The sequence below is a fragment of the Urocampus carinirostris genome, chromosome 9, assembly GCF_059441175.1.
Source record: "Urocampus carinirostris isolate Australia breed hairy pipefish chromosome 9, RoL_Ucar_1.0, whole genome shotgun sequence".
NCBI lineage: Eukaryota > Metazoa > Chordata > Actinopteri > Syngnathiformes > Syngnathidae > Urocampus > Urocampus carinirostris.
The window spans coordinates 7956945-7971001 of record NC_142357.1 but is presented as its reverse complement, the minus strand read 5'-3'; the positions used below and the strand labels follow the sequence as shown (position 1 = coordinate 7971001).

The window sequence follows — 14057 nt, the reverse complement described above, 5'->3', positions numbered from 1 at the left end:
TCGTCGTGTAATGACAATCTGTACAATTACATTTCCCCTGGTTGTGGCCAGAGGGGTCTGTTAACGTGCATAGAACAAAATAACTCACTGCATCCGACAACTATATCTGCTCTTTGTCCGGATAAACAAAGCCAAATTTCACATGGGGTAGGTCAGTTTGTTAGTAAATCAAATCCAGCCTGCAGCAGCAAAAGGCACGACAATGTGCTACTCTCTTCCGTCTGTATGTATTCTGCAATGTGGTTTATCCTGAGGAGTTTCACAAGGTTTTTCTTGAGTTTCCTCGAACATCACTAACCACAATTGGGCTGTTTTGACCTGAAATGGCTCCGCATGACTTCATTTGCACCCTGCTGAAATGCCATTGTACACAGGCACGCTGAAATGAAGTGACTGAGTTAGCAGTGTGCAGAATAAATCACACACTTCCTTTGAAACCGTAGATATTTGGTATCAGGTGTACTGATCGTATATTGATGTAACATTATTTACAATAGTTCAGATAAAGGTTCTATGTGCAAGATTGTGCACCTTGATGTCAATGATAATCAGTAGCAAATTCAGGAGCAGAACTGCAGATACTTTTTTATAATGAATGTGAGGATAAATCTTAAATCTCTTGATGATAGATCATCTTCTGTATTTGTTTACTAAATTTTGGGGTTAATTTTTTTTTAATTCGAATCACATTTTGGAATACAGTAAATAAAGAAAAGAACTTTACTTCCTGTCTTGATTAGTGTGATTAGTGGGGTATAGTTTGTAAAACATTAACTCAATGTTATTTAACCTTTGAGATATTTTTGAGTTAACAACTCAGATGACAATTTTACTTTTCTGACAAAGTAGTTTAAAAAGTAGTTTAAGTCTTGAGTTAAAACTGCAAGTATCTTAAACTCTTGATTTAAAGCATATTTGAAGTTTGAACTCAAATTGAAAACATAACATCTTTAACATTTGACAGTATTCAAAATGCAAAGTGCACACAAAAACACCCAAAACAATGCTAGTATTTTAAAAAGTGCTTTGTAGAATACCTTGCGGACATTTTTTAAAACTTTCCTTAGCTGCTGTTTTCTGTTTCTTTTTTTAAATGTGTCATTGAGGAATCGGACACAAAAATAAACTAACGAGTGTGAAATTTCAGTTATCGGTCTGCTATCCAAAAGTATTGTAGATGTAACTGCAGCCGATACAAATACTACCTCCCATGTCTATAATCAGAAACTACAAATATAAAAAAACTAAAAAAAACTCATTTATTTTAAATATTTGTAATGGAAAAAAACAAATTGAGATACATTTACTTTTTAAGATATTTTAGAAATGTGTTAAATGTGTTAAAACTAACTAGTGTCAGTTCTTGATATCAATAACCCAGGCTATGTTTACATGCAGCAAACAATTGAATTAAGATAATAATAAAACGAAAAATAATTCCGATATGTGGGTTTTGTAAGGCTTTGTAATCTAGCACAAAAATCTGAATATGCTTTTATTTGGAGTACTAGTAGGCCGATAAACGTAGTTTAGTTACTGTTCCTGTTAAAAGTGGAATTATTGTAAACCCTCTTGGTTTATCCTATGCCTTATGCAGACGCTCAATGTCAATCTATTTGTTTTTCTTTGTTGGTGCCTCAAAACACTTTGGTCCTGACTACGGAAAAATAATATACATGCTCACTCTGGTTAACTCGCTTAACAAACATCAGATTAATTGGTTGATTCCTGAGCGACACTTTCATTTTATTTGTTGTCACTACGGCAAAAATATCACAGTTGTATGCATGCATATATTGTGTCAATCTCGCTTTCTGAGAATCAGCGTATGACCACACCTGAAGTTTATTCTGTTTTCTAATATTGGACACTTGCAAACGAGATTGAATAGGATGCCATTTGTTATTTCGACCATTATTGCGTACTGTAATTCCTTGTTTTGTCATGATTACTGATTCGGGACACCTGCGGCTGCCCCGGTGGCGCCAACAGCCCTGGTCGCTGATTGGCTCCTAGCCACTGTTTAAACACCCCGACTCCCTGTTACCGGCATCCGATCGTTGAGAACCTTCAGCTCCCGCTAAGGCAAGCCTTCCGAAACTGACTCCCTGTTTTTGACTCCCGTACGATTGCCGCTTTTCGACCCGTTTCTGAACCTTACTACGCCTGTTCTGCCCGCCGCCTGCCTACGACCTCTATTACGAACTTGACATCGCCTCTGATCTCCAGCCCTTGTCAAACGACTTGGCATTCCCGCCTTTCTTCTTCCGACACGGAAGTGTCACTCCCGCCTTGCTTGCTCCCGCTCTCCGCCAGGCCTCGGATCAAGCTACCAAGCAAGCATTACTCTCACTCTCTTTCAATAAAACTAAGAAACTAACGCAATTGGGTTCCCGTCTCCGTTCCTGGTCCCTGACATGTTTTGACTGTCATGAACTGTTTATATCATTTTCACTATCAATAATGTTGCTGTTCTTTGATTCCAACACCCTTTTGGGCTCTTGTAACCTAGGAGATAAAATAAAAAGTTAATAAAAAGAAAGGGCTTAGTGGACAAGTTTTACAACAAGTTTGCATTTATTATTTGAGGTCTGGGCTCTCTCCGCTGTTCTCCTTGTAAGTTTAAAATCCATTGTTGCATTCTCTCCTTATTTTGAGTGTTTACTCAACCATAAACTTATCAATAACTTAAATGTATGTTGAAACGACAACTATTTGCATAAAGACGTGCTTCTCGCACTTAAAGAGTTGACAGTTTTTTTCTATTTATGTAAATGAGACTTTGTATTGGTCCAAAAACTGGAAACTATTCCCTGCATGAAAATATCTTAGTTTGAAAAAAAAAAAAAAAAAAAGATTGTCCCTGGTGGGACTTAAAGACCTACTTGTCCTTTTTGTCATATATGTTAAGGCCCAGTGCATCCACGCCCAGCCAAAGTTCAGTTCCTTTCTTGTTCTTGATGCTGAAGTAGTTGACCCCGTACATTTCAAGATCCTGGGCTATCTTCAAGTACTCCACCATGGCGTCCTCGCTGTGCCAAAGAGTCACGTCACCCCTTAGTCGGGGGAGGGGGAAGGACGGTTGCATTGACTCTGGGTTACCTTAACATTCCCTTGTGCTCTTGATGCCAGACTTGAATTCTTTCCTCCCACTGATTTTGATTCAGTTTGTGTTGCTCTAAAACCCTGGGTTTATCATTGAAGATGACACACGGTTGGAATTCCGATGACTGACTAAAGGTAAATTTTGATCCAGAGGATGGATTGCCTACCTTTGGGGGAGAAGCTTCTCTCTTGTTAGGTAGCCTGCCACATGATAATCCTTTCTATAGTCTCCTTGTTTGACCTGAACGGCATACGAGGCCAGAAGCACAGCGGTCTCGGGTGGGCAGTATATGTCATCATTTAGGATGCTCTCTTTTACCTAAAGCAAGAAAATGTATGTTTTTTTTTCTTTATTGTGTTTGTAGTAACATACAGAAACAAACTAGGACACTTCACGTTTTTTTTATTGCGCTCATGGATCCGTTTTGATGAACATGAAATCCCCTGTGAAAAACCAGAGAGAATAACCTTATGCCGAAGCATCGGGAAACCCCCAGTGGTTTTGTGGCATTTGTTTTGATTGAGATTTGTATGTGTCATTTGCCAACAGGGTACACACATACAACTAGAAACGTATTAATTTGAAGTATTTTTTGGGTTTGTATGTTTCTGTGTTCATCTTTAGAGGTTACTGTACAATTTGGAAATTTAAATCCTATGCTAAGTATTCAAGTCAGACTTGTCATTTTCCAATATTTCTTTTCAATTACATAGAGGTCTTTAAACATACAGAAGAATATATGGATGCAAGTGCAACACTGAAATGCATTTACAGTCATTTACACATTTCAGTGTTATTCTTTATTCATCATTTGTTCATTGCCTCAATTTTCTTTAAATCTCTCTGCATCACTTTATACATTTTAAAACACCTGTGTAAAAAGAACCCATATGGGTAAGAAAAAATATATTGGTTCACTACGATTTAATTCAAACTTCTTAATAGTTATGTAAACAATAAATGACATCTTTTTTTTTACAAACTGAACACATTTTTGGGTATGTTAAAAGGTCGTTGAATAAGTGTGGCCATGGTGAAGATAATTTATTTACAACTTAAACTATGAACACAACTCCAACATACATTTTACAATGTATTAATTTTATGTCTTTCAAAGTCTGATTCATCATCAGATACACCAAAGAGTTGATCCCTTGTCATGCTATTTTTGTGTTTTTTTTTTATATATTTCAGGACAGCTTTCTGCTTTACCATGTTTTAACATTCATCTCTGGTACCATGAGTGAAAATAGTGTGATAATGAGATTGAGTCTAATGCCTTTTTGAAAGTGATTCATATCATTGATAGTCTAGTGCATAAGAGTTGGCGCTCTCACCGCTGTGACCCAGGTTCGCATCCCATAGCATCGATGGTTTGCAATTGTGTTTGGCGATGTTTTTGCGACTGATCAGTGATTGCTCAATTAGGATACCATAAAACCTTGTGTATAACGCACCCAAACTTTGAGTCCTTTTTTGAGTAAAAACTAAATAAATGAGTGTTATTCACAAATAAATAAGGTAAGTTAAGAATCATGTTCATTGTCTTTGCTTTATAAGCACTGCTCTCACTGATTCACTAACCTGCAGAAAGAAGAGACGTTGCGTTGCCTCCTGAATGAGTTCCTCCACAACATCCTCAGGGTAAAACTTAGCCCTGAACTTGATCAACAGAGGGTTGTCCCTCTTTACATCCTGAGCGGTCACCTGGGGTTGGCATGCACCGGCAAAGGGATTGACGCGGCAAGCAGTTAATTAACCTCAGTGGATCAAAAAGTCACGTTCGTTTGTGAGCATCTGTTAAGTGTGGATGGCGGCAAGTGGGAGTGGCATATGACTAACATGCCAACAACCTGGAACGTGAACTTTGTTCTTACCCTTTTATTGAGCTTCAGCCATGTAGAAAAGCTTTTGCTGTCCTGGTATTGAAGACCGAAGAACCAGGTTTCCCTAAGCCCGATTGTTTTTACAATCTAAATGGAAGAACGTAGCATAAGATTACTGGAGTGGTAGGTCATCAGAACTGGCCTACAAATATCTGAATTATGTCATGTTAATTAGATTTTGTCCATGAATACAAGTTAAATGGTTCAAAATTGTCTATCAGCTTCATTTAATTGCTTTACCCCTTGTTGCACTGCTTCCAGTTGTGTGCTTTCACATTTCAGCATTTATTCAATCATATTTCAGCCATTGTCAGGGTCAGGAACCTTACCAGAGGCCTTCACAACCAGTTCTGCTGGCGCCAACGCATGACGATACACAGTAGAACTGGTAGTTTAGAACTTTAGCCAATCAGATTTCGGGTCAGCAGAAAATAGGCCTTCAAGAAGGCCTGAGAAAACATCTGGAAACTATAATTGGCTAGTGGGCGGTAACAGAGGTATGACAATGAAAAAGAAAAAAAAAAGAAAAAGATCCACTGCTTCTGTTGAACAGACATTTTCAGTCCTGCATCGGATAAAAACGTGTGCCGCAAAAACAAAAGGGCAGGTTTCGGTGGAAAATAACTTTTAAATGGGACAGGAATGCACTGATGATCAGTTCGACAGAGTAATTGAAATTATCTTGAGGAAAGAAAGGAGGATGGATTTACATTTTCACAAATAAGGTTTCTTGGCAAAATAAAATGTGGCTAAATAATATTGCAATTTTATGAGGTTGTTATTGAAGGTCTTTTATATGTGTTGCAGCTGTAGCTGCAGTAAATGTTTTAAAGCAATAAAATAGATATTCCGTAATGGATTGATAAGACGTAGCACAACGGAAAGCCTAATTGTGAAATGCACAGCTCGTCACTGGACGTCTGTGATATTTGATTTGGTGTTGTAAGCAGCATACCTGATCAAAAAGTTGTTTTCCAGTGGTGCTGGGCAGGATTGCAAATTCGAGCTCGGCGTCCATGCTCGTAACACGAACATTTATCTGCCGGCAAACAAAAGACACAACAGGAGAAAATCGCTGCTGTGACTGCAGAAGCGTAGAGGAACACAATAAACAATGATACAAGTATAACTGGACGCTATTTATTTTCTATTATATTTTAAATGAAAGTCAATGTTTTGGTTTTTAGAAAGGAAAGGGGCCAAAAAAAGTGTTTCTTACATTTTTCTGTTCAACCAGGAGCATCCACTCACAAGAGGTAGGTGGAGGCTACAATCAAAAAATGAAGCCCACAGTGGATTTTAGATTGGGTTCATTCCGTCATAAATTCTAGAATTATTTCGTCATAACTATAGGTGTGAGGTAAAATATCAATATTGTGGTGTCTTACAAAGATATCTTACAATACAATAGCAATACATTTAAATGGTCTCTGTTCGTTGGCTTATTGTTTGTTTGGTTGGCTGTTTGGTTGTTAGGTTGGTTGGTTGGTTGGTTGGTTGCTTGCTTGCTTGCTTGCTTGCTTGCTTGCTTGCTTGGTTGGTTGCTTGCTTGGTTGGTTGCTTGCTTGGTTGGTTGCTTGCTTGGTTGGTTCCCTTAACCACTAGGGTAGTAGGGGCACAATTTTCTATGGTGTGTCTTGGGCAAGTAAAATAAGGATCTGCTTCTTAGTAGCCCTTTTCGAACATGTTATGTAACATTATTTTGGTGCCGAGTTATTGTTTGGTCCTGTTTTTATTTTAATATTCAGAATAAAGTCTTCATTTATTCAAGTACAGCCTGGTGGCGCCCATCACTCTCCAAGCTAACATATTGTATGTCAATGTACTTTTGGAAAAACCTTAGATTCTTCCTTTCCTGTTTTGTAAATGACCTAAGGTGTGAAAGACTGCTTTCATCCAGGACATTAACTTTAAAGACAAATTCCATATAGTGATAATCTTGTCATCATTGTCTAAATAGTAGTATACTATCAACAGTGATTCCTAATTTCACTCAAAACAAAGTTTCCCATTCACCTCTGTCGCTTTGGCTTCGGGCACATGTTTATGTATTACATTATTGTATTCTACGGCTGTTTGCAAATAGTTTTTTTTTTTCCTTGTATTTATTTATGTTTGATGCTGTTTTTTGTGCACTGCCTACAGTAAATAAATAAAACGAAATAATAATAATAATAATAAGCTGCAAAAACTCAACTTCAGCTAGAAAATGGAGACATAAAAATAAATACAGGATATACAGATAGTTTTTCTAAATACTATTTTGTCTATCAACGGCAGACTATTTAAATATTATTTTATTCTTATGTGCTTTATTTCAAGAGTATACTTGAATTGAATATATCTTTGTCCTTTTATTTTGAATAAAAATAATACTTAATATGAGCAAGGTTATCGGCTCCCTGTCAATTAATGTACATTTCTTCATTTTAAAATGATTAAATTAAAACTAATACTTTAATTTGAATTTGATTCTCTCACTTTACGAGAAAAAAACTAAATAGATTTGGCTATCCTTGTGGGGTATAAGTTTTCATATTTGACAGGAAAATAAAGAACTTTTTACTTGAAAAAATAATACTTAAAAAGAGCAAATTTATCACTTGGAAAATCAAGTTAATATAAAATAAACTAAAAAGAAAAAAAAAAGATTTTTTTTTTGCTCGTGTAACAAGATTTTTATGCATTGTCTTTTTCTCCTCTTATCAGACAAAAATAATTTAAAAAATGACTAGCTCAAATCAAGACTTTTCCATGAACCAAACTTAGAACACAGACAAAATTCTGCATAAACCATGCAACATTCTACTAAAATTAAGTTGCTTTCAATCCATTGTTACTCCAACTCTTTACAACACAATGCTAACACAAACAATGAAAATATACTACTCACAGTAGACATGTCTCTTTTTTTCACTTATGCAAAGTCCGTAGTTAAACAACTCTTCTTGGGCACCTGTGTCGCCTTTTTCTCTGTGGAGTCATATGAAACTGCTTGCAATACCAACAAGGATTAGACAGAGTGAGAAAAGACCATTGCATTGTTCCCAAGAACGTGTAGCTCTCCCTCGTTTAATCCCAGGCCGGGAACCCAAGCCTTACTTAAAAGCAGACTTCATTCCAAAGAACTTCTCATCACCCTGGATTGAGATTCAATCATTTGCAAATTGTTTGATTTTGAATTCAAGTTTGTTTTTTTTGTTTTTTTTAATATACAGAGAGAAACAGATGCGTTGCCATGGATCCATTTATCAAGTCGTTGGGATACTTTATTTGTACTAGGGTAAAATAAATGGTAACAACAATTATTTGAAATGCACTTGAGGTTTTTTTTGGGCCGTCTGTAGCAAAATAAGACGTCACCCTTGATCAGCAGGTAACTTTGTCTATGACAAAGCACAATAATAGAGCCCAATGGTCACTTTTTTAGAAGACGGTATAACAAAGGGATCCATTTGCATTTCGTAGTGATGTTGTGCATTGAGTGTGAGGGTTTGAAAGGCTGCTTTCATGGTCTGAACATCACAGTATCTGTTTAAACAAATAAAAACAAAGTAACAACTGTGATATAAATCACGCAGATAGAGATATACCACATTTTATTGCAGTTGAAAAGGCTCCAATCGCAAAGTTGTAAAACGTCAAAATAAACAAATAAATAATCATCTTGTGACAGAACTCTATGAATTCTTCATTTTCTGCCTCTAGTCTTTTTCTTCACGAGCAGTACGGGTTTATGATCAGTTTAATCGTCTACTTCTGTGTGTGTCCTTTGTGTGTTGACCCTACTTTGACTGGGTAAGTATTTTGTGATGCAATAATTGGATGAACAGAGCCAAATTCAACCCCCAAAAAAGTATTTTAGACAGTGGCAGTATTCCAACTATTCATAATTGTGATTAGGGATGCTTAACAAGAACAATTGTTTTACGACTGATGCCAGTGTGGGAACACAACACTGGAGTAGTTTAAGATACCAAGTTCCAATGTCACGAGTACTTTAGTTGGCCGGGTGAGAGATCGTGCCTCTGCGCTGTACTTGCCCAAAACATACCATAGGAGGTGGTGCCTCTATGACCCTAGTAGTAAGGGATCCACCCCTACCCACCCACCCATCATAACACTGTGTCACATTCAATCAAAATATGAAAATTTGAAATTATTGTAATAATTTGTTTCTGAATATAAAAAAGCCACAAGAGAGTTTCTGATACTTGTATCGGTTGCAGTCATGAGTGCTGATATATATGATATACAACGTTTAATGTGTCTGGCATTGGTACCTACCTAATTATTTCCTAGTTCCCTTCATTTTTTCCATTATTTGTTGTTCATTTTAATAAGTGGTGTAAAGTTTACAACGGATTAAAAATTATTAATGAAGATGTGAAGATATGCTACAGAAGTTGTAGGTTTCCCATGTTTTGCCTTTAACAAAGATTAATTTCAACTTGCTGTCATAGTTTAGGAAGGACCGTATGGTGCCACTTTTTACACAAAAGGTAGTTTCAGCTCAATGTTTCCTTTTTTGATGCAAACCAAATCTTCACAAAAAAAATTGTAAACATTTTTCTTAAGCGTTAACGGTGCAACTTTTCCAATAGATCGTGTCAGTCAATATTTAGGTCAGTGAATTCCCCTAACAACTAGGGTCATAGGAGCACCACTTTCTGTGGTGTGTCTTAGGCAATAGACAGTTTATCAGCAAATGTAAAGTAAATCTGATTTGCCTGTTGGCGCCAAACCCTCTCCAGGCCAACAAATGTTTCCACAAAAGAAATGATATTACAATAGAAAATAAGACATTTCCCAAAAGGCACTTTTTTATAGGGAAAATAACTGCATGAGCTTTAGTATCACCTATAGACATAATCAATTGCAGTGACGGGTCGTGCATTTCACACCTAGGCCTTCATTAGTGCTACATCTGAATAAATCCAACCCTCGATAACTATTTCATGGCTATGAAACATTTACTGTGTCTAAAGCTGCCAAACATATAAAAAGCATCAATAATAAAATTGCTATACTATTTAGGAATATAGCCACATTGTATTCACCATAAATCCTTTTTTATTTCTGCTCCAAATCCATCCTTCTTTTATTTACTCAAGAACATTCTAATCACTCTGTCGTACATTTTATCCGTGCATTTCAGTTCCGTCAAGAAGTTATTTTCCATAGCTATCAAAGCTATTGCTAAAAATCGAGCGTGACCTGTCGTAATTTTGGCGAAAGGTTTTAGTTGCTGTAGGCTTGAAAATGTCAGTTTTAACAAAGGCAGTGGACACAGGAATGTTTTTCTTCACCTTTTCGTTGTTACACTTTTGTTAGCACCCCGTAGCCAATCATTGTTTGTGAAACCGCCAACATTTCCCTTTGCCTTCTACAATTCAGGAGTAATTTAGAATTATTTAATGAGTTCTCATGGACAAAATGTAATTAATCACAACTATCTTTTAGGCCAGCAGAAAATACCTTGCAGGCCCTGATGGCCCACCAGTGCTCCATGGACCCAGCCCTCAAAAGACAATAGACTTGGGCCTTTCTCAAAGTAATACCTAGTATATTATTTTGACTATTTATCCTAACATTTTCTTATTTTTCTACTTGAGGTATTTAGTACATGTATGTCTTGGAGTGCCACGTCCAATCTCTTTGTAAACAATGTTAACTACATTGTGTTCAATAAAAACAAAGATAATTCTAATTCTAAAGTTCAGATGTGTCAGAAAGACTTCATCTTATGCTTTAAATCAGTGATTTTATGTCATCGTATCACACAACCTTAAAATCAAAAACACAATTGTACTAGGAATGTACATTAACTTGATAGTGGCCATGTAAGGTGAGAATAAAAGTGGTTAAAAGATATATATTGGAGGTAGGCACACTTGCCTATTTTACATCTCAATATAAATCATTTTCTGCCATTGACAGTCATAGATGTTAACTGTGGTAACTAATTCATTTTTGTTGACGGCTATCCGAATAAATGGCAGCGAATGAGTTAATTAAACATGTGAAAAAAAATTGACTGAAATCGAAATTCATGAAGAAAAACAATGTGTAAAGCTATTTGATACTTTTAAAGCTGTTTTTTTTTTTAATGTTTACAGTCAATCCTGCAATTTAGAATCAGAGATCTTTTAGGTACGGTATCAGAAGGAATATAGTGTACAACAGAGATTTAGGCTTTGGCCACATTTATTATACAGTACATGCGCATCTCCAGAACAACAAAACACTATCTGACAGTGGCTGGCAGAGTATAGAATCCTTCTGGGAATGTGTGCAAGAATGGCAGCGAAGCCTTGGAAAAAGCGTGGGAGATTTGGGGGAATACTTTGAAGTGGGAAGTGTCTTTTGTAGTTTGAATTTGACATTTTGTGTCACCTTTTGTGACAACAGACCTGGAACTTTTTCTGACACAAATCTGATGCAAAGATATCGATTTGTGCGTTTGTTACATCTCGTCTTGATGACTGTTATGTACCGTATTGATTTTTGGTCTCCTTACATCTATCATCAAAAGATTGTAGCAGATTAACCCAAGTTAAGCTTACATGCACATGCTTCCTACCTGTTTATTACGTGATTTTAAGGTTTGGTTAGTCACTTGCAAACATTTAGCCTTGCCCCTTCTTATCCTCATGATTTAGTTCTGCTGTATGATCCTGCTCAAATCCTCCGCTCAGGAAATGCTGGACTACTTGAAAGCCAAGAAAAAATCTGCAGGCTCGAGATTGTCCTCCATTCGAGCTCTGGTGCTGTAGAATGTTTCTGGAACAAACAAACAGATAAGATTTGCAACCTCACTGGAAGTGTTTAGATATAGACTTAAGACATACTTATATTATATAGGCCATGATTGGTGTTCTGAGATGGTTTGGACAGCGGAAAGAATGGATGGAGGACGTTTGACTAAAAGAGTATGTACTGCAGAAAAAGTGGGAAATATTAGAGGAAGGCCTAAGTAAGGTTGGAGGGACATAGTTAAACGTGCTCTAGATGTGAGGTTAGTTAATTTAATGGATGTCAATGGCAAAGGATAGTTGAGAATGACTGATATTGACGCATATGATGCAGAGGGTATAAACCAGTGTATGCTGCTGGGCCCCTCTGCTCATTGAGGGGTTGCATGGCACAGCAACTCACCCCCTATTGTGCTGTAGGCTTAATGTTCGGTGTCAGGTTGGGAGGAGCGAAGTGGAATTAATGTTTGGTGAATGGGATTGTGTTGTTGACTCCAACCCCCTGCCACAAGGGGGATATGGCTTAGGTACAGTATGTCACAAAAGTGACTACACCCCTCTCATTTCTGCAGAGATTTCATTATAATGTTCACGAATGGCAGCCACTCCAGCAGCTCCCGTGTTATTTTCGACGATTGTTCTCAGCTCAGGGATGCTGCTGGAAATGTGAATTTCCCTTCGGGGATGAACAAAGTATCTATCTATCTATCTATCTATCTATCTAATAGAACATCACTGAATAAACATTGCTTTGACACAATTAAATGAAGTATGTAAACAAAGGCCATGGTTTTCAAGGAAATATACTCTCTGGTCTGACGAGACAAAGGTTAGTTTATTTGGCTTGAATGGTGTGAAGCATGTGTGGTAGCAAACAGGTGAGGAGTACAAACATATTTGTGTCATGCCTAAAGTCAAGCATGGTGTTGGGTGTGTCATGGTTTAGAGCTGCATGAGTGCAACTGGAATAGAGGAGTTGCATTTCATGAGGGAAACATAAACAAAAACTGGAGCAGAGAATGATCCCCTCCCTCCAGAAACTGGGTCGCAGGGCAATGTTCCAGCCTGACAATGACCGAGAATACACTTCTAAGATGACCAAGGCTTTTCCAAAGGGGTTATGGGTAAAGGGGATAGACTGGCCACAGCCCATCCCGGCTATTTTGATGCAGTGGGCAGGGGACACCCTGAACTGGTTGCCAGTCAGCGGCACGGCACACAGAGACAGACAACTCACTTGCTCATTCACACCTAGGGAGAATTAAAACCGGCCAATTAACCTGACATGCATGTTTTTGGAATGTGGGAGGAAACCGGAGTGCCCGGAGGAAACCCACCCAAGAATGAAGTAAACATGCAAACTCCCTACAGGAAGGCTGGTAGTTGGATTTGATCCCATGACCTCAGAACTGTGCAGCGGACGTCCCAACCACTCATCCAATAACCAACAACACAGAAATCCGGAAATGGGCAACTACTTTTTCACAGCACTGCTGTCTGTGGGAAAAACTGTATTCCTCACATATGCTTGGTTGTCACTGTTTTGGACTTTTCTGCATTGCATTGAAGATGGGTTTTGTTTTAGGTTTTCTTTGGAATCCTGTAAATTTGAGGGGATGTTGTATTTACCATATTTTGTGGCCTGTAAAGATCTTTGAGACTTAAGGGCCGTACAAATACATGTAACTTGAGTGCACTCTTAGTTTCCCACACTTTAAATAACAAATGTAATTAAGTTCATTATTTGTATTTGAGCAACTATGCTTAATTGTGTGTAGCTGAAACAATATTCTGGTCTTTGCGACCGATACATTGACGTGCGCGCTCACGTGCGCGTCCACTTCGCCTATTGTTTTTTTTCTTAAATCAACAAGCGAGACCACCGGGCAACACGGCGGCACCAATTTGGGCGAGGAGTAAAGGGATTTCTTCATCATGACGGACGAACAAGAAATCATGTGCAAGTTAGAAAACATCCTGGAAGTACGGTAAGTCTAGAAAACGCGTCAAAACGATTAAAATTCCGACGTTAAGCAAAGGTCGACGAAGGTATCTGTAGACTGGCGAGAAGGAGCCCCCCCGTTGGCTGCTTTGTTAGCCCGTTTGCTAACAAGGGCTAGCACTAGCTAGCAGCTCCCGATACGGACCAAGATTTAATTTTGTTTATTTTCAACGCGCATTGACGTGTTTTCATGGTTGCACATAAGCTGCAGTTGAAACTAACGTAAAGAGAATGTTTGTCATCAGTCCAGATGTGTGGGGGGAAATCCAGATGTGGCTGTTGCGGTCGAGCTAGCTAACAGCCCGCAG

At 37.8% G+C, this 14057-nt stretch overlaps 2 protein-coding genes across 3 annotated transcripts in view; one reads left to right on the top strand and one right to left on the bottom strand.

Annotated features, from left to right (window-relative positions):
- The window catches only part of LOC148359230 (moesin a-like), a 32389-nt gene extending 24389 nt beyond the window's left edge, over positions 1-8000 (bottom strand). The window contains exons 1-8 of one of the 2 annotated variants that reach the window (XM_088343966.1): positions 7886-7983; positions 6212-6259; positions 5948-6031; positions 4984-5079; positions 4691-4813; positions 3273-3424; positions 3103-3186; positions 2886-3032 (exon numbers count right to left, since the gene is read on the bottom strand). In XM_088343966.1, coding sequence (XP_088200092.1) covers positions 2886-3032; positions 3103-3186; positions 3273-3424; positions 4691-4813; positions 4984-5079; positions 5948-6031; positions 6212-6259; positions 7886-7894 — 743 coding nt within the window. In that variant the 5' untranslated portion in view covers positions 7895-7983. Of the gene's footprint in view, positions 1-2885; positions 3033-3102; positions 3187-3272; positions 3425-4690; positions 4814-4983; positions 5080-5947; positions 6032-6211; positions 6260-7885 lie in introns of both variants that reach the window. The other variant, XM_088343967.1, reaches the window with a different exon arrangement.
- Positions 8001-13580: 5580 nt separating this feature from the next.
- The window catches only part of zc4h2 (zinc finger, C4H2 domain containing), a 30941-nt gene continuing 30464 nt past the window's right edge, over positions 13581-14057 (top strand). Inside the window, exon 1 of the mRNA XM_088344435.1 lies at positions 13581-13735. Within this exon, the coding sequence (XP_088200561.1) occupies positions 13683-13735 (53 nt within the window). The 5' untranslated portion in view covers positions 13581-13682. The remainder of the gene's footprint in view (positions 13736-14057) is intronic.